This window comes from Panicum hallii, chromosome 4 (assembly GCF_002211085.1).
Source record: "Panicum hallii strain FIL2 chromosome 4, PHallii_v3.1, whole genome shotgun sequence".
Taxonomy (NCBI): domain Eukaryota; kingdom Viridiplantae; phylum Streptophyta; class Magnoliopsida; order Poales; family Poaceae; genus Panicum; species Panicum hallii.
In genome coordinates, this window is record NC_038045.1 from 45,104,068 (window position 1) to 45,123,879 (window position 19,812).

At 41.3% G+C, this 19,812-nt stretch overlaps 3 protein-coding genes across 6 annotated transcripts; all 3 read right to left on the bottom strand.

The window, feature by feature from the left end:
- Positions 1-661: 661 nt before the first annotated feature.
- On the bottom strand, positions 662-4,143 carry LOC112888965 (zinc finger protein ZOP1). Its single transcript, XM_025955408.1, has 5 exons — positions 3,937-4,143; positions 2,740-2,940; positions 2,387-2,468; positions 1,409-1,504; positions 662-1,302 (listed from the first exon to the last, which is right to left on the bottom strand). The coding sequence occupies exons 1-5, from the start codon at positions 3,943-3,945 to the stop codon at positions 950-952; spliced, it is 741 nt and encodes a 246-aa protein (XP_025811193.1). The 5' UTR covers positions 3,946-4,143; the 3' UTR covers positions 662-949.
- Positions 4,144-4,556: 413 nt separating this feature from the next.
- Positions 4,557-12,348, bottom strand: LOC112888964. Its single transcript, XM_025955406.1, has 18 exons — positions 11,928-12,348; positions 10,136-10,305; positions 9,716-9,823; positions 9,559-9,630; positions 9,303-9,450; positions 8,691-8,773; positions 7,715-7,770; positions 7,368-7,495; positions 7,188-7,278; positions 7,033-7,098; positions 6,714-6,936; positions 6,407-6,508; positions 6,167-6,252; positions 5,944-6,066; positions 5,530-5,599; positions 5,346-5,437; positions 5,107-5,211; positions 4,557-5,014 (listed from the first exon to the last, which is right to left on the bottom strand). Exons 1-18 carry the CDS (start codon positions 12,251-12,253, stop codon positions 4,901-4,903), a joined length of 2,163 nt encoding a protein of 720 aa, XP_025811191.1. The 5' UTR covers positions 12,254-12,348; the 3' UTR covers positions 4,557-4,900.
- A 287-nt stretch (positions 12,349-12,635) lies between these two features.
- Positions 12,636-18,888, bottom strand: LOC112890291. 4 transcript variants are annotated; one of them, XM_025957203.1, is made up of 18 exons: positions 18,502-18,888; positions 18,200-18,387; positions 17,656-17,760; positions 17,491-17,562; positions 17,250-17,397; positions 16,532-16,614; positions 16,318-16,373; positions 15,779-15,915; positions 15,597-15,687; positions 15,389-15,454; positions 15,080-15,302; positions 14,642-14,743; positions 14,332-14,417; positions 14,083-14,205; positions 13,923-13,992; positions 13,737-13,828; positions 13,305-13,409; positions 12,636-13,091 (listed from the first exon to the last, which is right to left on the bottom strand). In XM_025957203.1, exons 1-18 carry the CDS (start codon positions 18,669-18,671, stop codon positions 12,978-12,980), a joined length of 2,031 nt encoding a protein of 676 aa, XP_025812988.1. In that variant the 5' UTR covers positions 18,672-18,888; the 3' UTR covers positions 12,636-12,977. The 4 variants fall into 4 exon arrangements, with proteins under 4 accessions (XP_025812988.1, XP_025812987.1, XP_025812986.1 ...); XM_025957202.1 differs by having other exon boundaries at positions 15,080-15,308; XM_025957201.1 differs by having other exon boundaries at positions 13,923-14,205.
- Between the last annotated feature and the right edge of the window lie 924 nt (positions 18,889-19,812).

A 19,812-nucleotide genomic window follows, 5' to 3' on the forward strand; every position in this document is an offset into this window, starting at 1 on the left:
TAACTTTGTGATTTTACCCTTTATTTTTCAACGATTTTGCCTTTGGTCTTGGTCTTTGCATATTGCCCCTTTTGGCCATTGTCTAGAGGTAAAATCACATTGACTTGTAAATAGTAACGGGTAAAATTACAAAGTTAAAAAAGTAAGAGTAAAATTACAATTGCTATTCAAAGTAGGGGTAAGAACGCATATGCTTCTTTCTCGTTTTTTTTTGAGGGAGGGTGGTAAAGAAAGATGTGCGCTGACGGTAGATGACTGTTGAGTGTATACCTGCGACGTCTCCACCCCACGGCAGAGCAGATTTCCTCCAGAATTTTTCATCAAGATCGCTACGGCCAGATCTACGCCGTGTCGGCTGCGTACCTGACCGTAGTATGAGCGTATGACACAAAATATGCCCTTTTTTTTGGGGAATAAAATAAGACACCCAAGCACATAAACTGAACGACTCCAAAATAGTAAACCAGAGCTCTACTGACTATACCGTCGGTGATCACCAACTTCGGGGAGAGCTTTCGTGCAGACATGGCCCACTCCTCGGTGCATGCTGTTCCAAATCTCAAGCACATAACATACCTTTTCTTTTGGATGAGCACATAACATACCATTGACCATCCTGAAAACGGCCATCACCATGTCTCATGATGAAGAGCCAGCACCATGTCTCGTTCGGAGCATATGCCCCACGCTCCATTCACGAAAAATAATAGAGTGAGCATATTATTCTTTTACATCCGCAGACGGGGACTTGCCTCACTCAAGAACCGCTTATGCATCGTACAGGAAGTCAGGCACACAAGGTTGATGCAAATTGCAAACTGAGTTGCTTCTCTGAAACCCTGCCCCCGCTATTTCTCAGGGCACCATTTGTCAATATTTCTTACAACATCAGGTAGTGCAATCGTTTGTCCCCCAAGGGAAGAGTAGTCTGGGAAGGACGACAGACACCTCAGTAAGTTCTGTATAATCCCATCAGTGGCTTCTCTCTATCTTCTACTCTCTTTCTGGCTGCTTCCCGGGCTTTGAGAGCCGCTTCCTCCTCCTTGGAGATCACCTTAGGCTTTTTGTCCTCCCTCTTCCTCTTGTTAACAGCAACGGCAGATGGAGCAGGAGTGCCCTTGATAGGTCTCATCGGGTTCAGTGGCTTTGTGACAACCCGGCCTGGAGCTGGACCTCCTTTAATAGCCGGGACAGCCGTTTCCGCAGCAGGAGGAGCTTTTGTTTGTGAAGTTGAGGATTGACCAACGTCTATTTTGGAAGTTTGCACAGATTTGTACGCCTCTTCTTGAGTAACCCATTTCCCTGCCCATTTTAAAATGATCAACATCAATATAAGTGGGAAAAAACAGCTTGGAGAAAGACTGGATGGAGCCAATTGTTCAGATATGCATATGCTTGATGAAATCACCTAAGCCATCAGAATAATAGAAGCCGGAGTTTGAGTCATAGTAAAGTCCAGTAGATTTGTCATAACAATATCCTGATGTTGAGTCGAATACCCATCCTGCACATACCAGATTTAAGGAAACGTTACCAAACAGAAAGAGGATATTGATGTAGACAACTGTATAATCAGTCTATGCAAAGAATGCTTCATAGTTCGTATAACTTGGGACTTGGAAGTATAGTCTAAAAGGCTCCGATGGGTTCTCTACTGTCCGACACTCATTAGTATCCAGTGATCTAGTCAGCATAACTGCTAAGGTAGTGATCAAGTCAGCATATCTAGGCAATGATCTCTAGCCAGCATATCTGCTAACGTTGGTACATAACGTGAATTCATACACAGGCCAGTTCATATATGAAAAAAAATTGTTAAAGCAACAACTGAGGTACAGTCATGAAACATCTTTGACTTAATTGAAATGATGTTGTAAAACAGTTGACAACACAACAATAAATTTGTGGGCTGACAGAAGCATTTTGTGCCTTGTTCCCCAGTAAGGAACTAAGGATAAACCTTGCAAGAACAACAGGAAGTAGGAAAGCAAAGATATACTTCCGGGGCTAGAAGAAATAAATGTTTGAATGGTCAATTTAATTGTGTAAGCAAGAACAACAGAGAGTAGGAACACATGGACATACTTCTGGGCAAGAAGAAATAAGTGTTTGAATGGTCGATTTAATTGTGTAAGCTCTACATCAAACAGGTGGCCTTTATAAACTAGCAGTAATATGGCCACTTATCAGGCTACTTCTTGGTTCAGCAATGTGAATCTCGTGATGTGAGGTGGATGGGAACCAGGTCCAAAGCATATTAAGCTACATGAATAAGGGTGATGATGCTAGATGTGGATCTAAAGAACATAAAGGACGCATAGAACTAGCGTGCTAAAGAATATACTGAATTATTGTTATATACAGAAACAGGAAAACCATACACAACCATCTCCAGGTGCTGCAGAAGTGTCTCCATCCACATTCCTCTGGCTATTCTCCAAATCCTTTTGATAGCTCTTTTTAGCTTTCTGCAGCGAAAAAAAGTTGAACATAATCAGGTACGATTCCATAGTCCATCAACCAATTGCAAGGCAAATTACATAAGCACAGGAAAAAAGCACAAGGCATGCCAAAAAGCAATGGCCTCATACTGTATTGATGCAGTAAGGTTTTCCGCGTAAAAAGCATTCTAGTTTATGAGAGAATGAGATAACCATATGCATATCAATCAGTATATCACAGATGGATATTAGATAACAATATAACAGATTTTTTTTTTTTTTGAATCTGAGGACTTACTGCTTCTATCTGCTGAAGGGCTCGGGCAGCTTGCTGCTGTTCCTTGTCCTTTGCATCACTCTCCTTTTGCATCGTTGACAATCTTTTGGTGACATTGTCCTTGTGGCGCTTACCAAGTTCATGCGTTCTGATGCTGAAGGGATTATTGGCTATAAAAATCTTGCAGAAGTCACACCATTTGTTTCCCTGGCTCACCCAGTACTGAAACAAGGCAGAGAGGACAAGTTATTATTCCCAAAGCTAACTTGCACAATTGGATGTTTTCAGTAGCAATAGTTTAATACATAGCAGTCAGCAGCTGATTGCAGACACCATTTTGAAAGGGTAAAAATACTTTCTACTATTTTACAAATGATAAAAATTATATCTGCTCATATTATCATGTACTCAGAATGAGACTAAATAACTTTGGCATGACACAATCACGCTCTCATAGCCTATTGATATAGCAGATGTATTAGCAATGGAAAGATAGAAAACTCACCCTCCCTTGGAGGCTCTGAGTTGTTAAGATCTCTTCTATTGCTTAATCTAAATCATTTTGCCGAGCTCCTTAAGTAGCCAGCACTAACAAACAACCTCCTAACAATACTGAATATTTATACTCCTAAACAAACTCTAAGCAAATATCTAACTGAATGAAACTAACTGATCTCCTAGCCACTGGATGACGATGGCTGAGACTTCCTCTTGAGCCGAGTACGCCCATAGGTGATGCCCAAGAAAGCGTCCACAACAAGTATACACTTAAATTCACTACAAAGAAAATCACAACTGTGGACAAATGACTGACCAATGGCTAGCAATTGAACCCTAAACAGCCCCCCCGCCCCCCCTCCCCCCCCCCCCCCCCCCCCCCCCCCCCCCAAAACACACACACACACAACCAGCAGGACCTAAGAACACCGTTAGACATTGGATAGTGTCTCGTGAAGCCACACTTGCCACACTAGACATTGGATAGTGTCTCGTGAAGCACGCGCAGCTAACCCTAATCCACCCTCGGGACAGAAATGAAGACCCCGCCGGGGTGCAAGCTAGCACCCAATCATGCAAAAAATCGTTCTTCCCCGTGGCGACGAAGATCGCTAACGACTCCAAACAACACCGCGATTGCACGAAATCGCCCAAACCGGAGCTCACGAGGGATTGGACGCGGTCCTGAATTTCGAAGGAAGCGGGGGCAAGGGGGAGTACCTCCGTCATGGCGGCGGGCAGGGGATCCGCGCGAACGGGACACGGAACTTCGCCTCTGGCGACGGGAGATCGCCGGCGCAGCCGAGCAAGGTGCGGATTTGGTGCGGAGGGCGCGTCTGGTGGAGGCGGCCGCGCGTTCGGGTACCCTGCCGCAAGAGCTCGAGTTCAGGATGTCGGCTTCAGAGTTTTCTTTCTTTCTCTTTTTTTTTTTTTTTGGTGTAGGCGGGTCCGAAGCCTGACCCGCCTGAGGGCTGGAGGCTTCGGACTTGCCCAACGACGCCCAAAAGCCCCAGCTGCCTCTCTCCTGCACGCAACACCTTTGCAGTTTTGCTTTCAATTTTCAATTTAGGATACTATAAGATTTTAGTCCCTCAAACTCCACTAACCTCCTATCAGATCATGTAGATTATATAGGTTAATGTCACTAGATCATAAAATAATTTTCAACCGTGTCGATGTTCTGAACGACTTGCATTTGGAATGAGGGAATCTGTATCAAATTTGTGTCCTCAGCACAAGCTTTCTCGCTCCACAAGCGTATAGCCATTATCACAATTTTTAACGCGTCATCAGTAGATTTCGGGATGGAATTTATCCTAATTTGAAAAAAATTGAAACCATTTAGCCAATCATATTTGAGTTTATTTAGGTTTCCAACATGTAAGTGTCCAGAGCCCCTTTCTACTATCCAAGAAGCCAACTTGCTCGGCGCAGCTCGAGCTTCAAGAAGCTGGTACGCTACAACGCTATAAGCCTGACTTAAATATCTTGGTAGCGGAAAAATGGCTATATGAACACTGCACTGCAAGGTAGAAGTACACAGTGAAAGTATTTGCTGACGAGCATGAGTACTCAGAGCCTCTATATGGAACATCAGCAAAACTAGAAGCAGAAGCCGTTCCACCTACAAGAGATTATGCTCTAAGGAGTGGTAAATTTCTGCTATAAGTGCTTCTCGAAGCGATCAGTCGAAGTTGTCAATCTTGATTGGAGTTATTTCATCTGCCACCTCAAATTTCCCAACTAGCCGTGCAAAGAACACCATCTGCTGCTCCAAGGTGAACTTGATGTTCTCGGCCTGTTCAAAATTGTGAGAGAAGTTGCAAGCCATGTTAACCGTGGAAGATCAACAGGACTGAAGTTGTAGAAGTAACGCAGTTATCTTACAACCTTGCGGAACCCGTGCTGCTCCCCCTCATATTCCACCAAAGCAACAGGTAAACCTTTCTCTTTTAAGGCCTTGTATATTTTTTGTGCCTGATCTGGTGGCACGACCTGGAAACCATTAACAGGGATGGTAAATTTTGCTACAGTCCTCTTATCATGGAACCAAGTCATATTATAGAAACACCGATATATCACCAAATAATGCAGTATGATAGCTATTACGGTTGATGTTCAGCACATACCTTATCCTCCAACCCTTGAAATAAAATCACCGGACATGTAAACTGATCTACAAAGTTGATTGGTGATCTTTCATAGTAAGCCTTTTCATTTCCTGAAGGAATGGGACCAATGTTAACTATAAACCACACCAAGGAATTGGGTTAAACTTCTTATTCCTAAACAAATGACAATACCCTTTCTTACCTACAAGGTTGTCAATATAGTGGGATTCAAATTTGTGTGTCTCCGCTCTCATCAAAGTCAAGTCACCAATCTGATCATAAATTTGGTAACATGACAACTGTTAGTTATTATGACTACTACACCAGTACAAACAAAAACCAAAATTACAACTGGAGCAAACAAAAGCAAAAAACAAAAGAAGCTATTTCACCAAGCCAGCTGAATATTTTGATCATATTACTAATGTGAATTACCAGGCATAGGCATGCATTATTGCCCTAGCACCTTCAGAAAGTAAGGTGTGAATGGTAAATTGCTCAGAAAGAATAGGAGAAACATTAATATTTTTTTTTGAAACAAAGAAACATTAATATTTGGCTTATATGTATTGCCGATGAAAAAGAAACAGTAGAATTCAACAAAACTAAAACTTACACCATACAAAGAAGCTCCAGCCTTGAATGTGTCTCTGAATGCAAGTGCAGCAAGAGTAGTGTATCCACCTGCTGATCTACCAGTAATACAAAGGCGCTGCCCATCTACTTTCCCACTCTCCACCTTAACAGAAAAGAACAATAAAGCATTGGGGTCCATTGTTATTATTGCTCAAAAGTTAAAATGCTAATTTAACGTTATAACTATTCCTCAACGTATGTACCAGGAATCTTGCACAACTGCAACAGTCATCAACATCGACAATACCCCATTTCTCCAATAGTCTTTCCCGATACTCTCTTCCATAACCTTCAGTATAATATTTCAATAAATTTTAAATTTGGTACAGACACAGTTATTAAAATGACTTGAACTTAGTTATGCAGCCCCATAACAAACAAACAAAAGCTTGCAGATAGAGACATAAAGGGTTTAACCTAAACAGTGGAAATTAAGGACAAACCAGTGCTTCCTCCATAGTTAACATCAACATATGCCCACCCTCTACTTGTCCAATACTGGACACTGAGGTCCAGAACTGCACGCGTTTCAGCCGTAGGTCCTCCTGAAAATTATTGTTAAGAGTATCAAAGCATTCTGTAGTTTTCATCTGAAGAGAAAGAATTCAATAACGTACTTAGCAAAATCATATCTTTCAGTCTCAGTTAACTAAAGGTAAAACTTAAGCTGAAAGATCAGCATAATTCTTTTGAGGGGGTCAAAGTAAATAATTGTTTTGAAACATCCAAATATGTGAACGAATCACTTACCATGCGTTTTGACAAGCAAAGGAGGTTTCTCATCTGGCAAACCTTGAAAATTGGGATTTGAAGGTGGGTAGAAATAGGCATAAGCTTTCTGGCCAGGCTTGGATGTAGGGAACTCAACAAGTTCAGGTGTGCTGAAGAAAGGTTTATATTGTACGACATCTGGTGAGGAGGACCAGACTATTGAGAAATTGAATACTTTTGTTTTGCTCTCATTTAATGTCACCTGGGAAAAAACACATGCATCAATTCACAATCAATATACAAAATTTATCACATCATCAACAAATAACCAAAAGTATGCATTTGGCTTCTGAAAAACCTTTGCAATTGACATTGGAATACTTGCAGAAGCACCTTCGATATAAAAGTAATCATCTCCAGCAATCTGCCATATCGAGCAAGTAACAAGCCAATATAGATCACAAAACAAACACATCAAATTTTCAAACTGGTGATCAAGATCTGAACACATACCACATTAGATAAATCAGAGAAAGGGATGTCGAGCAATGAAACGGAACCTGAATCATAATCAATCACACCAAGATATGACCTTCCTTGCTGCCTGCGTGGCATAATTATTTTGATGGTAACTGAATATGTTTCACAAACAAAAGTGACAATGGGATAAACACATTCTCACTACTATAATACCTGTAACTGAAAATGATGTGGTTGCTGTTTCCAAGAAAATCGTATGAGCTGATGCCAAAAACCCATAATGGTCTTGTGAATTCAGCATCTAGTGCATGCACTGGAACAATCTCGTTGGTTTGTTCAACCTGGTGTCAAGGTAGTGTAGAGTAATTATATGGCAAATACAGTTCCGTTCATGAACTCTGACAGAAAAAGGGAATATAACAATCGTATTAATTTAGCCTGCTCATGTGACATGGATGATGAACTCCAAATTTATTACTAACAGCAGCAATCTCAATCAGCCAAAATGAAGTTATACCATACTGTCAAAAAAGCTCAAGGGTTGAGATAAAACTACTTACCCATTTATAAATGTTCCAAAATCCACTCCCTCTGTCAGTTACAAAAAACAGTTCTCCTGCAAGTTTGAATGCATTAGATGAAGTATGGTATGAGATTACAGTGGTCAGCATCTATAATACTGTGCAAGAAAAAATATTTTTATTACTTATCAGGAGTTCTTAGGAAAATGAACAATTCAATAGTACTCCCTCCATTCTCTTTTGATAGTCCTATTTCCAAAATTGAATTATTCTCTTTTGATAGTCCCATTTGGTTTGACATCTTGGGAACAGTATGGATGACCCTTCGATTCCCATGTAGAGTAACTTCTCTAGAAAAAAGATTGGTGTATGTATAGATAACATCGAAACCGAGGAGTCATAATTAATGAGATGGTAAGCAAGGTCTTCTTCTTGGTCATTGTACCAAGATGAAATAGGACTATCAAAAGAGAATGGAGGGAGTACTAGGCAGTGTGAACTGTGGACAAAAAAGATCCATCAAACAGCAATGCGTACATTCAGCTGTTTTTTAGGTCATTTTTCAGCTGGTTAACGACAAAGCACCTTACTTTCCATTTTTTTAAAAAAAAGAGGAAGTTTATGCATGACTACATATCATGGAGATGGACTACACGAGTTCATTTATTTGGAGCAAAAAAAAGCTTGAGAAAATGTTGAACTCCACATAATGTAAACTAACAGAAACAAGTTACATGAAATCTCAATAAAACATAATTAATTCCGATTTCTGATAGGATAGCTGATTGAAAACTTGAGAACAAAGAGTATGATAAGATATGTGAAAGCTTCAGAATATAAATTTCAAAGTCTCTTCCCACAAAAAGAAAAAGAACAAAAGATATTAAGCTGACGTTATTATCTTTTTTGTTTGCGAATAAAGCTGATATTATTATTGCTCAACCAATAGCACATAAGTAGCATTTAAAATCATTGAGAGTCCATACAAATTACAAATATAGCAGGAATCTGGTACCTTTAGGAGACCACTTAGGTTCGGTAGGAGATTCAACCAACAGCGGATTGCCACCAGCAACACAGACCCGTTTGGCCAAGTCTCTGCAAACACCCAAAACAAACACATGGGGCTAAATCAGCAATAGTCTTAAAGGGGAATTCATCTACATGAACATGTTTCGGTGCTTTCCAAGAGAATAACAGTACCATGATGTAAGCTCACAATAATAGCCTCATATAATCTCTATAGTTTTAGAAATTCAAAGTTAACCTATGGAACTTTCAAGTCTAGATAAATTATCAATTGATTATAATAAAACATAAAAGAAGTCAAACTAACAGGAAAAAAGGATGAAGTATCTGGTTGACTACTGTTCCAGATTTTTTTTTGTGTCAACTACAATGTGATGACACATCTTTTAGATATTTAATAAATGAAGTGGCCGAGTGGCCCTTCAAGGGTAGAAGGTTGCCATGATAATCCTTGAATATTCATGAGATAGCATTGTCGTTACGCAGTGCCTAATTTTGCATTTTATTGCCGCAGACAAAGTAGGATTTTATTCATGAAATACGTGAATGCAACAAAAGGCTTGTTCTAATATGTTGTTCAGAAGATAATGACATTTACCCGCTTTCAGTGAAGTAGCCAACCCAAAGTTCTGATTTATCCCAGGGCATGTTTGGATGACTCCACTCAATCCATGCCATCCGCTTTTTATTATGATCAATGCGAGGAAAAGCATAGAAATCATTGCCACCGATCAGCTCCTTTGGTTCTTCAATATAGAAGATATGTAAGCTACTCATGTGAATGAAAGACGGATAAACATCAAAAGCAAGCATTGATCTAACTTGGCACTAGTAACATTCTTGGGATATCTTACCACAAACGTCATCACCACTCAAGTTTATAGCAGCAATTGTTGTAGTGGGGTTCAAGCTACTTTTTCGACGGTCTATCAGAAGATGTGAGCATGTTAGTAGTTTGTTGCATAACTACATATATCTTGAAATAAAATCACAGGACAAGTACCCAAGTACCTTCCATCACAGTAACATAACGGCCAAAGTGAGGATCAAATACACCATCAGCATAGCTGATGTCCGGCGCACCATAATCAGGTGTAACAGGCACAGGTGGACCAGCACCTGACAAGGTAAAATAACCATGTGTGATTAAATAATATGAAATTCATACGCATATTTCTCATTGCATATTTTCTAAAAATATGAAAAGCTTGATATGCATGATTTGGTCAAACGTGCCAAGTATTAAAAAATGGATGTAGTAGTATGTGGTGGCATGTAAATGTACAGCATAAACCAGATCAGTTAAAATAAATAATGAGATTAAACACCAAATCCTTACAATCTGTCTATAATCTTAATGAACACCAACTGATTAATATTAGTTTAAGCTGGCCTCAATACTAAGAGAATAGCACCCTAATTGATACTTACTTCCAATTGCTTGCTTGTATAGACGTTGATCCTTGTAATTCGAGAACACAACAACACTTTTGTCAACTGCAAATGCACCACCTCCATATTCTTGAGCCAGGGTGCGTGCCGCAAATTCCTGAGGTATGACATCCACAGGCCTATCCTCCTCTTTTACAATAACCATACGCCTGAATACAGATTTAGTTAAATATAATTTGAAAAGTATTAGTTCAAAAACAGATTAACTGAGAACTACCAAGAAACTGAATGTACTGCACTACTAATCAGATGTAAATGATATGTGTCATTGCTCGCACATGCTACAGCAGAACAAAATACAATCTGGGTTCTCAAATTTCACATTTAGTTTTTAGAATAGCTTCATTTTGTGGTAACCTTCGTCGAGAAACTAAACATGCTAAGTCTTTTTGCTATTTTAGCCTGATGAACTTTTTGCTATTTTAGACTGATGCAAATCCTGTTTTAGCTTGTCCATACAGACAAAACCACATTAGTTGATCTATTTCTGTCCCTCAACTCTTTACAAAAGTGCTGCTATTGCTCCATGAGCAGAGAAAATAAATCCAATCATATATTCCTTTCACTTGCCTGTATAATCTCCATACACAAAAATCTACATCCACAAAATCTACAATAACAGTTGCTACAACGTAAACTGGCAAATAAATAATCTATCTATGATTAACTAACTGATCAGAAGTTCAGAACAAAAAAAAAACCTACATAGAAGCCTTGCACAACTACGTGCCATGCCTGATATATCCAACATCACAGCCATTCGATGCTGCAAGGCACAAATGTGAATCTCTTTTCATATTTCATGGGGTTTGATCAAAATATACAACAATAAAGCCTTTTATTAGCAAGAATGCTGGGGTAGGCCACTTAAGAGCATCTCCAAGAGTGTCCAAAATCCACTCCCAATAACTTAACTTTGGGTATTATAGATAAAAACAGGCTCCAACAGTTCCCAAAACTAACTCCCAATATATTCGCTCACCCAAGACGGGCTGCATACGGAGCTAAATTTCCACTGGTTCACCGGCGCTCCCAATCGTCAAATTCACACCAGTCAACTACATGCGCCCCTTCCAGAGCAGTTGATGTGTCGCCTCTGGCCATGGGCGCTGCAGCACAGCTGTGTCCCCCCCCCCAACCGCCGGTGTTGCACTGGTCAAACCGCAGCCTGTTCCGCTCGCCTCCCCATGTGCCGTGTTGCCTGCGCTCCCATCGGCATCCGGTCTGCACTCTTTCCAGAACCTGTATCATTCATGCTCCGTAGATGTGGCCATATGATGAAGTATATCCCAGGAAGGTATTCATCTATCAGTAATCTTGCTAATGATCACGTTGAGGCCAAAAGAAACAGACTTTGATCTCTACATTCAATCATCTACCAACATATTTCTTATTGCTGGTGTTTCTTTATTCTGGTGGCACGCGGCATCCTTTTTCGAGGATCGGATAGACGTTGTTGAATGGGAAAAAAAATTAAACAGGTGAACTCATATATGGATGATGTGGCAAAAGTTCATTTTTTGGAACTAATTATTGGGAACTGTTGGTGGAGAAGGTTTTTTGTCCTTCTAAAAAATTTTGGCATGGTCCCAAAATCAGATTTTTAGGACAATAATTTTTGGGCACTCTTGGAGATGCTCTAAGTTGGGGTTTAATCAGAACATGTATGCATAGAACGAAGCTAGCAACAACCAGATTTTCAGGAAAAAAAAACATCGCGCCCAAATGTAAACGCGTTGTCCACTAAAGCTCGGAGGCGGATGTCAGTTACCCTTTCTCCTCAGGGCGGCCCTCGATCCAGAGGAGGCGTCCATCCCCAGCAAGGGCGATCCCTCCGAGGCGCCTCTCGGCGCCAGAGACGACGTCGGCTGTGATGGGCGACCTCCAGGACCCGTACGGCGCCGCCGCGGGCTTGTGGCCGCCGGCCGCCGCCGTGGCGGGTGGCGCGGGGGAGGCGGCCGAGGAGGAGGACATGCGGGACGGCGAGGGGCAGGCTCGCCGGTGGCAGAAGCGGGGGAGAGCGCGGTGGAGGAAGTGGGCCGGGGCGGAACCGGGGCTGCGTGCAGGCGAGAAGATGGAGGCGAGGCGTGTCGCCATTTGCGGTGTGCGGGCTCTGTTTTATAAGGTTTTTGCGGGGTTTTGGTCAGGGGCGGCAGGACTGAAGCTCATCCAGCGTTATCTGCCGACGCGAGCATGTGGAATTTCTCTCAGTTCCAGCATAAAATGAACCATTTCATGTAAAATTCTTGTATTTTTTTTCATTTCGAACGGCTCACTGTCTGCTAAATGCTAATACGCTTCAGGGACTTCTAATGATAAAATTGGACGTGTGCAACATTCTACTAGGAGTACACCACATTTCTTATGTGCTATCAACCTATCACAAAAATCTCCAGACTTCCCGTATGGTAATGGTAACATACACAAAACTGCAAAGCAACTAGCTAGAAAAGGAAATAACCACAGGGGTACTAGCCGCTTTGGAATAGAAAAGTCTAAAAGGAACTCCAGAGGATTTGTAGTGTTTACAAAAATTCTTTGAAATCCCATCCCAAGCAGACTAGAACACAGGTCAAATTAACATACTTCCATTATGGTAATGGTAACATACTTCGCATGCCCCCAAATCATGGAACATGAAAATTAACAGGTCAACATCAGGGAAAAGCTAAGCAAATTAAAGCTTGCTTCCACTATTGCTCGTAAGCACAGACTAGAACACAGCTACGAAGGACAACCTGCTCCACAAGCTCGCCTTGAAGTTGAGCAGTTGATGGTTAAACAGTACACATGTTGCTGCCGTTTAAAACATTCGCAAGGACTAATCAAAGTTTTGAATATTGATTGGAGTAATGTCACCAGCCACCTTGAACTTCCCCACTAATCTTGCAAAGAACACCATCTCCTGCTCCAAGGTGAATTTGATGTTCTCAGCCTGTTCCAAGGAATGCACTTCAGGTATGAGCTATCCGCAGTTGCAATGTGCAAATTCAAGTTTGTCCTGCTAATTTAAATGCTTAACTTGATAGAGAATAACAGCAGATAGTGAGCCTTATAGAATACTATTTTACTGCCCTTAATGAATGCGACACATAGGTGTGGTGTATATGGATTAAGGAGATAGAAAAGCAGAGAGTAATCGTTAGACCTTGCGAAAACCATGTGGTTCCCCTTCGTACTCAACTAAAGCAACGGGAAGGCCTTTGTCCTTTATGGCCTTGTATATTTTCGCTGTCTGATCTGGTGGTACAACCTGCAGATAATTGAAGTTGGTAAAGAGAGCAGAACCCAAATCAAATAGCTTAAACACTTGCATGGTAACAATGGAGAAGACGACACAATGGTAAGTTATCCCAAGCACTTCGTTTATTCCCTCATCAATGATTAATAATTTGATTAGATTCATCACTGATAGATGCTGTTGTGTTACTTTCCATACCCCTGATGAATAGTGAAATATAAAAAATAAACAACAAAAATGATCTTATATTGTAGGGATCTTCAGGCATATTATGAAATTCAACTTTGGGTAGCATATCCTCAATCAACCATCTAAATTCTGCAGGTATTGTAGCCTTACTGTGTCTTCCAATCCATGAAACAAAATCAATGGGCACGTAAATTTGTCGACAAAGTTTATTGGTGCTCTCTCATCGTAAGCCTGTTTGTTCCCTGGAGCATTGAAGGCAAAGTGATGTTATCAATACATCCATGAAAAGAATTTGGATATCCACCTTCAAATATAGATGAGTGCAAAATTCCCTACCAACAAGGTTGTCAGTGTAGCATGCCTCGAACTTGTGCGAACCTGCCCTCAATGAAGTTAAGTCAGCAATCTGCTTATAAACAGAGACACAACCCCACCTGAATAAGTATAGTTGGATTAAGCTGCAGCCAAATGAGAGAAAATGACAGTGGAAACTTGCCCCGTATAAAGAACAACCAGCTTTGAATGTCTGTCTGAAAGCAAGACAAGCTAAAGTTGTGAATCCACCGGCAGATTCTCCTGTTATGCAAAGCCGTTGCCCATCTACTCTTCCAGTCTCCACCTTAACAATCAGCATGGTATAAGTGTATAACCATGTAAGCATATCAGTTCATATTTTCTTAGTAAATGAAGATTACAGCCTCTGCATGAATTACTAAAAGGGTTTGTCAGTCCAAACGAGCCATACCAGGAATGTAGCACAACTGCAGCAATCATTTACATCAACAGCACCCCATTGCCCTAAAATCCTCTCTCGATATTCTCTCCCATAGCCTTCAAGAAAGAGAAGAAACGCAAGAAATGGACTATCATCACCAGGCTCACCACCAAATCTTTAATAGAAAATAGAATAAGGTGCTCGTGAATAAGAGGATGTAAATCCTGTTTCGAGCTCAGGATGTAAATACATCATTTTGAATAATTAATGCATCAGATTTGCAAGTAAGAAGAATGTAAGGTTCTTTGTCAGATAGTTGAGCCTAGAAAGAACTAAATACCTGAGCTTCCCCCATAGTTGACATCAACAAGTGCCCATCCTCGGCTTGTCCAGTACTGCACATTAAGATCCAGAATCCCACGTGCTTCCTCTGTAGGTCCACCTAAACAATTACAGTGATGATTTTCTAAGCAACTGGGTTAAAAAGATTTATTTCACTACCCTTGCAATTTGGTAGGCGATAAATCAAGTCAGCTAGAACCATTGAATGGTTTTCCATCATCATAATTTCATCACAGCACTTACGTTATGTGTAAATAGATAGAACACATAAACTTCTAGTTCAAATTGTACTAGAAAATATGAAAATGGAATCGAACATCATTTGCTGAAAAGTTCTGCTATATAGTCAATGAAAACGTACAGCAAACACAAACTAATACAGAAAACAGCCCTTGATGAGCTTTTGGAATCTTAAAGAAAAGGACAAGAAATGTACCATGAGTCCTGACCAATAATGGAGGCTTTTCATCTGATGGGCCTTGGAAACTATGACTATATGGAGCATAGAAATAAGCATATGCATGCTGTCCAGGAATTACAGTAGGAAACTCGATAAATTCAGGCAAGCTAAAATAGGATTTATATTCTGTTACATCCTCTGAGGAGGACCAAATTAGAGAGAAATCAGTGGTCACTGTTCTCTTTTCATCCAAAGTTACCTGGCACTAAAACAAGAGAATGAATCGTGCAGAATTTCAGTGCCAATACATGACATGAGACAGTCAGTAAATTAAGATAGTCAAACCTTTGCTATTGATACTGGAAGATTAGCAGATGCACCCTCAATATAGAAGCATTCATCTCCTGAAACCTGGAAAATTATCAAGATTCGAATTAAAGCGTTACTATGATAAGAAATTCAAGAAGTAATAACATAATCTAGCAGTACGATATTATCACATAGTAGGTTTTCAACTAGTTCTTAAGGTAGATCATTGAATTTTTGCACTTACTATGTTAGTTACAGAAGAGAAGGGAATGACAAGTGTTGAAAAGGATCCCGAACCGGGGTCAAGCACCCCAACATATGATCTTCCATTTTGTCTGGGAACAAATAAGCAGGTTTACTCTTCTGAAATACATACGAAAATACTGGTACACCGACAAATATAACAAAAACCAGAAATATGAAAACCTGTAACAACAAATGATTTTGAGACTTGAGTCATTTTTTCCAACGAAAGCATAGGAGCTGGCACCAAAAACCCACATTGGTTTTGAGAATTCAGCATCCAAAGCATACAATTGTATTACCACATTGCTCTGCTCATCCTGTACCAATAACAAGAGAAAAGGATTTTTCCACGGAAAAAAGTTCAGAGACTTGTATAATTATTATATATTCAGTTACGAACCTCCAAGTTGACAGCATCTTAGTATTAGGCTATCAATGAAAGTGTAACTACTGATCTACATGATGGAGTTGACAAAATGGTTTATCATAATTGTTTCTGTGGAAAGGCACATATTATGTAATATTGTCAAAAACAGAAAAATTAGACACTGACCAAATAGTTGAAAGAAATACTTATAGAAAATATTAGTTATAAGAGCATCACCACGGACAGTATGCCCCATTCCATGCTCTAATTACATAGTTTAGCAACATAGAAACACAACCAGATCAGTAGGCAACTGAATAGAAAAAAGTACGAGTGTCAGAGAAAATTATACCCATTTATAGATATTCCAAAACCCACTCTGCCGATCTGTTATGAAGAATAGCTCCCCTAAAACAAAACTTTAATTCAATTAACCAAGATTTTTTAGTGATTGAAAACCTACTGAATAATTTTGATATGTAGAAAGACAACTATTCAAACACCTTGACAAGTACAAGCATTAATCATCACATATGAAACTAAGACCAAATTATGTATGTAAATACCTTTTGAAGACCACTTGGGTTCAGTAGGAGATTCTACCAATGTTGGGTCTCCACCAGCAATGCAAATTCTGTTTTGCACTTCTCTGCAGATAATAAATGGCAAAAAATATGTAACCATGGGAGAAAATCTATGTAGCGTTCATGCGTACTTAAAAGCATGAAGCAACTCAAGCATTGCTCTTTTTTTTGTTTAAAATAACCTTGACCACGGGGGGAAGTAAGTCCCTCACTATGCCTTAAGAGAGGGGAATCCCGAACCCTTTAGGGAGGTACTCACATGACCTGCAAGCACCTGTGCTCAAGCCTGAGTGGGCGGCCTCTCAGGCTCTGTCTGTTTTGTTTTTTAAAAAAAAGGAATTGCAACAGCAACCTATGTTCCCAATTGATTCAAATTCAACAGCAAAACATCTTATGCCCCCAACCTGTGTTCCAAATAGCACAACAACTTAAAATATTTAAATAGAATCTCAAACAGATCAGCACTTGCTGTGAATTGTCTGTAAGTACAGAGTGGTTCCCCTAAAAATAGGTATATTGTGGTATACAGTGCGGGCTTGTGCTGCAGATGTTGCCAGTAGGTACGAGTGACTTCATGCTCATTCACAAATATACAATGACAAAGAACCTACAATTCCTTAGCCTGTAGAGTAGTAGCATAGAACATTTATTTCTTTCAGCAAGAACTGCAAAACAAAAAAGAATGGAACTAAGACATTACCCTTTTTCAGAGAAATATCCAACCCATAGTTGTGATTTATCCCATGACATGTTCGGGTTACTCCATTCAATCCATGCCATACGTTTCTCAGATGGATCGACGCGTGGGAAGGCATAAAAGTCATTGCCACTGACCAGTATGGTTGGTTCTGAGGCAGACATTGAAATTTTTGTCACAAATAGTCCAAAATAACTTGAGCAAAACTTACTGCACTAGGTACATAAACAAAAGGGCTCGTTACCATTAACATCTCGATCGCTTGTTTTTACAGCCGCAATGGTTGTGACCGGATCTGAGCTATTGTTCCGATGATCTACAGTCAAATTGGAGTGTTCTTAAGACCAAGTGAAAATCTGTAGGTAGCACTATTGTTAATTGTCATGTGCATGACATAGCTTCTAATCACCTTCCATTATAGTTACATAACGATGGAAGTGAGGATCAAAGACGCCATCGGCATAGCGGACTTCTGACGCGGCATAATCTGGCGTCAGCGGTCGTGGTGAGCTATCTGAAACAGGTTGCCCAACAAGTAAAATATTTTGATATATCAGTTACAGCAATTTATAGCGTTAGTGTTAATGCTTAGGGGTGCTTGCATTGTTCATATAAATGCAGCATTTTAATTCTTTTAAAAAATGCAGTAACGTGGCAGTGCCGCGATGTTGCACAATTGAGTTCACACAATATCAAGTGCACTGGACCTGGACCATCAATTCAGAGATCCGAGAGCCAGATTGAGTGCCACGGCACCCCCAAATATTGTACTTTGTACATGAGCTGCAATGATTTCGATTGAAGTGCACAGACAGTGTAACAGAGAACTTTAGACCTTCAATTTCAGCAACATGCTTCAGTTCCAATTAAAAAAAAATACCAGCAACATGCCTCTATAGTAGTGGTAGCCACACAAGCGAGTAGTCCGTGGCAATAGCTACGCTGGAACTTACCTCCGATGGTTTGCATATAGAGACGCTGGTCGCTGTAGTTAGAGAAGACGACAGTGTCCCCTTGCACGGCGAATGCCCCAGATCCACCGCCGTACTCCTGGGCGAGAGTCCGCACCGCGAATCCTTGCGGCGAAACATCCAGAGCTTTACCCCGGGGTTCCGCCGCCTCCCTCACGAGAACCGAGGCCCTGACGGAAAATCACAGCTCCAGATTACCAGATAGACTCATCGGACACGACGGGTTCTAGGATTTCGGCGCGGTAAAAAAATGGAGGGGGGAGTGCGTGGATGGTTTCGCGCACCCTCCTTCCTCCGGGCGCTTCTCGACCCAGACGAGGCGCCCGTCGCCGGCGACGGCGAGCCCCTCGACGGTCCTCCCGGCGGCGGAGACGGCGGCGGCGGTGATCGGCGACTCCCAGGACCCGTACGGCGCGGTCGCCTTCTCGGCGGCGCCTAGAGCTTCGGGTTGCATCACTGCGGCCTGGTCGCGAGCGGCTGTGGAACAGGGGAAGGCTCTCGCGAGCGTGGAAGAGGAGAGATTGCGCGGCGGAGCGGTGTGGTGGAAGCCAGTGTGCTCACTGCTCAAGTCAAGCGAGTCTTAAAATACTCAACTCTGCGTCTCCGATTGAAATGGAAGTGGAATCCCTTCCGCTTCCGTTTCCGTTTCGTCCGCTGACACCGCCACGGCGCTCAAGGTGTACTACTGGTCGCCGGCGTCCCACCACCGGTTTGAGCTGTTGGATGCCATGTTCGCCGCCGCGCATGTCTCATCCTCCGTATTCCTACTCGAGCCCGCGGACACTGGGGCGCATGGACGGAAGCAAGGCCATCGAGATCACGGTCGAACATTTCCCAATCTCATCCAGCCAAGCACCGATCAATGCGAACTCGAGCACCCCCGCAAGGCCCTGGACAAGGAGCTGCCATCGCGGACCATGAGCTGCCGGCCAATCGCCCCGTGCACAAAGTGACAAAATCACCAGGAGAGGAGTGAAGCTGTAGGATGATGCTGACTAGTGGCGGATCCAGAATTTCAACTATGGAATGGAGCTACCAAGAGTCCATCAAAATTCAAAGGATTCTAGCCGTGAATGTGAAACGATATCAAATTGTATATTTAAAAGAACATAATTTTCTCTTGATATTTTCTAGTATTTGATGTAACATCTTTACTGATAATGCATCGAGGAAAATAGCCTTAGTGATCGATCTTTGCAAGTACGCTCTCACCTTGCCGAAGCAACCAGCTAGTAGTAACAGGTACGAGATAATCCATGAGTTTTGTTTTGTTTTGACCAGCAGGGTCAGATTTACTTTGCTTAGCCATTAAGTTATAGGCAGCTGTTGACAGCTGCTAGTAGTAGTAAATTTGGATTTTGCTTTAGCTGACATAATGTCGGTTACTGTAGTGGTACTGTAGCACCGACCTAAAATTCCTATAAAAGGACATGTACCCCTCCTGTGTATCTAAGTTTGTGTAATATAGAAATATACATTGTTAGTTTCACTCCACAAAACCACTCCTCTCATGTCTGTCTCCTGTTCTTAACAGAACAGAAGTGATCCTAAGCTAAAGAATCTAACAATTGGTACCAGAGCCTTATTAGAGCAGG

What these genes read in the sequence shown, in the direction of transcription:
- LOC112888965 (XM_025955408.1), bottom strand. An exon ending in CCCTTCAGCAGATAGAAGCA is followed by an intron (nt 2,469 to 2,739) that starts GTAAGTCCTCAG and finishes TTTTCGCTGCAG; the next exon opens with AAAGCTAAAAAGAGCTATCA. An exon ending in CTATTATTCTGATGGCTTAG is followed by an intron (nt 1,303 to 1,408) that starts GTGATTTCATCA and finishes TAAAATGGGCAG; the next exon opens with GGAAATGGGTTACTCAAGAA.
- LOC112888964 (XM_025955406.1), bottom strand. Translation starts at nt 12,253, where the DNA reads ATGGCGACACGCCTCGCCTCCATCTTCTCGCCTGCACGCAGCCCCGGT. An exon ending in CACATCATTTTCAGTTACAG is followed by an intron (nt 7,279 to 7,367) that starts GTATTATAGTAG and finishes TATGCCACGCAG; the next exon opens with GCAGCAAGGAAGGTCATATC. An exon ending in CTATATTGACAACCTTGTAG is followed by an intron (nt 5,438 to 5,529) that starts GTAAGAAAGGGT and finishes CCATTCCTTCAG; the next exon opens with GAAATGAAAAGGCTTACTAT.
- LOC112890291 (XM_025957200.1), bottom strand. Translation starts at nt 18,671, where the DNA reads ATGCAACCCGAAGCTCTAGGCGCCGCCGAGAAGGCGACCGCGCCGTAC. An exon ending in TTATGTAACTATAATGGAAG is followed by an intron (nt 17,563 to 17,655) that starts GTGATTAGAAGC and finishes ATTTGACTGTAG; the next exon opens with ATCATCGGAACAATAGCTCA. An exon ending in AACCACATGGTTTTCGCAAG is followed by an intron (nt 13,092 to 13,304) that starts GTCTAACGATTA and finishes TCCTTGGAACAG; the next exon opens with GCTGAGAACATCAAATTCAC.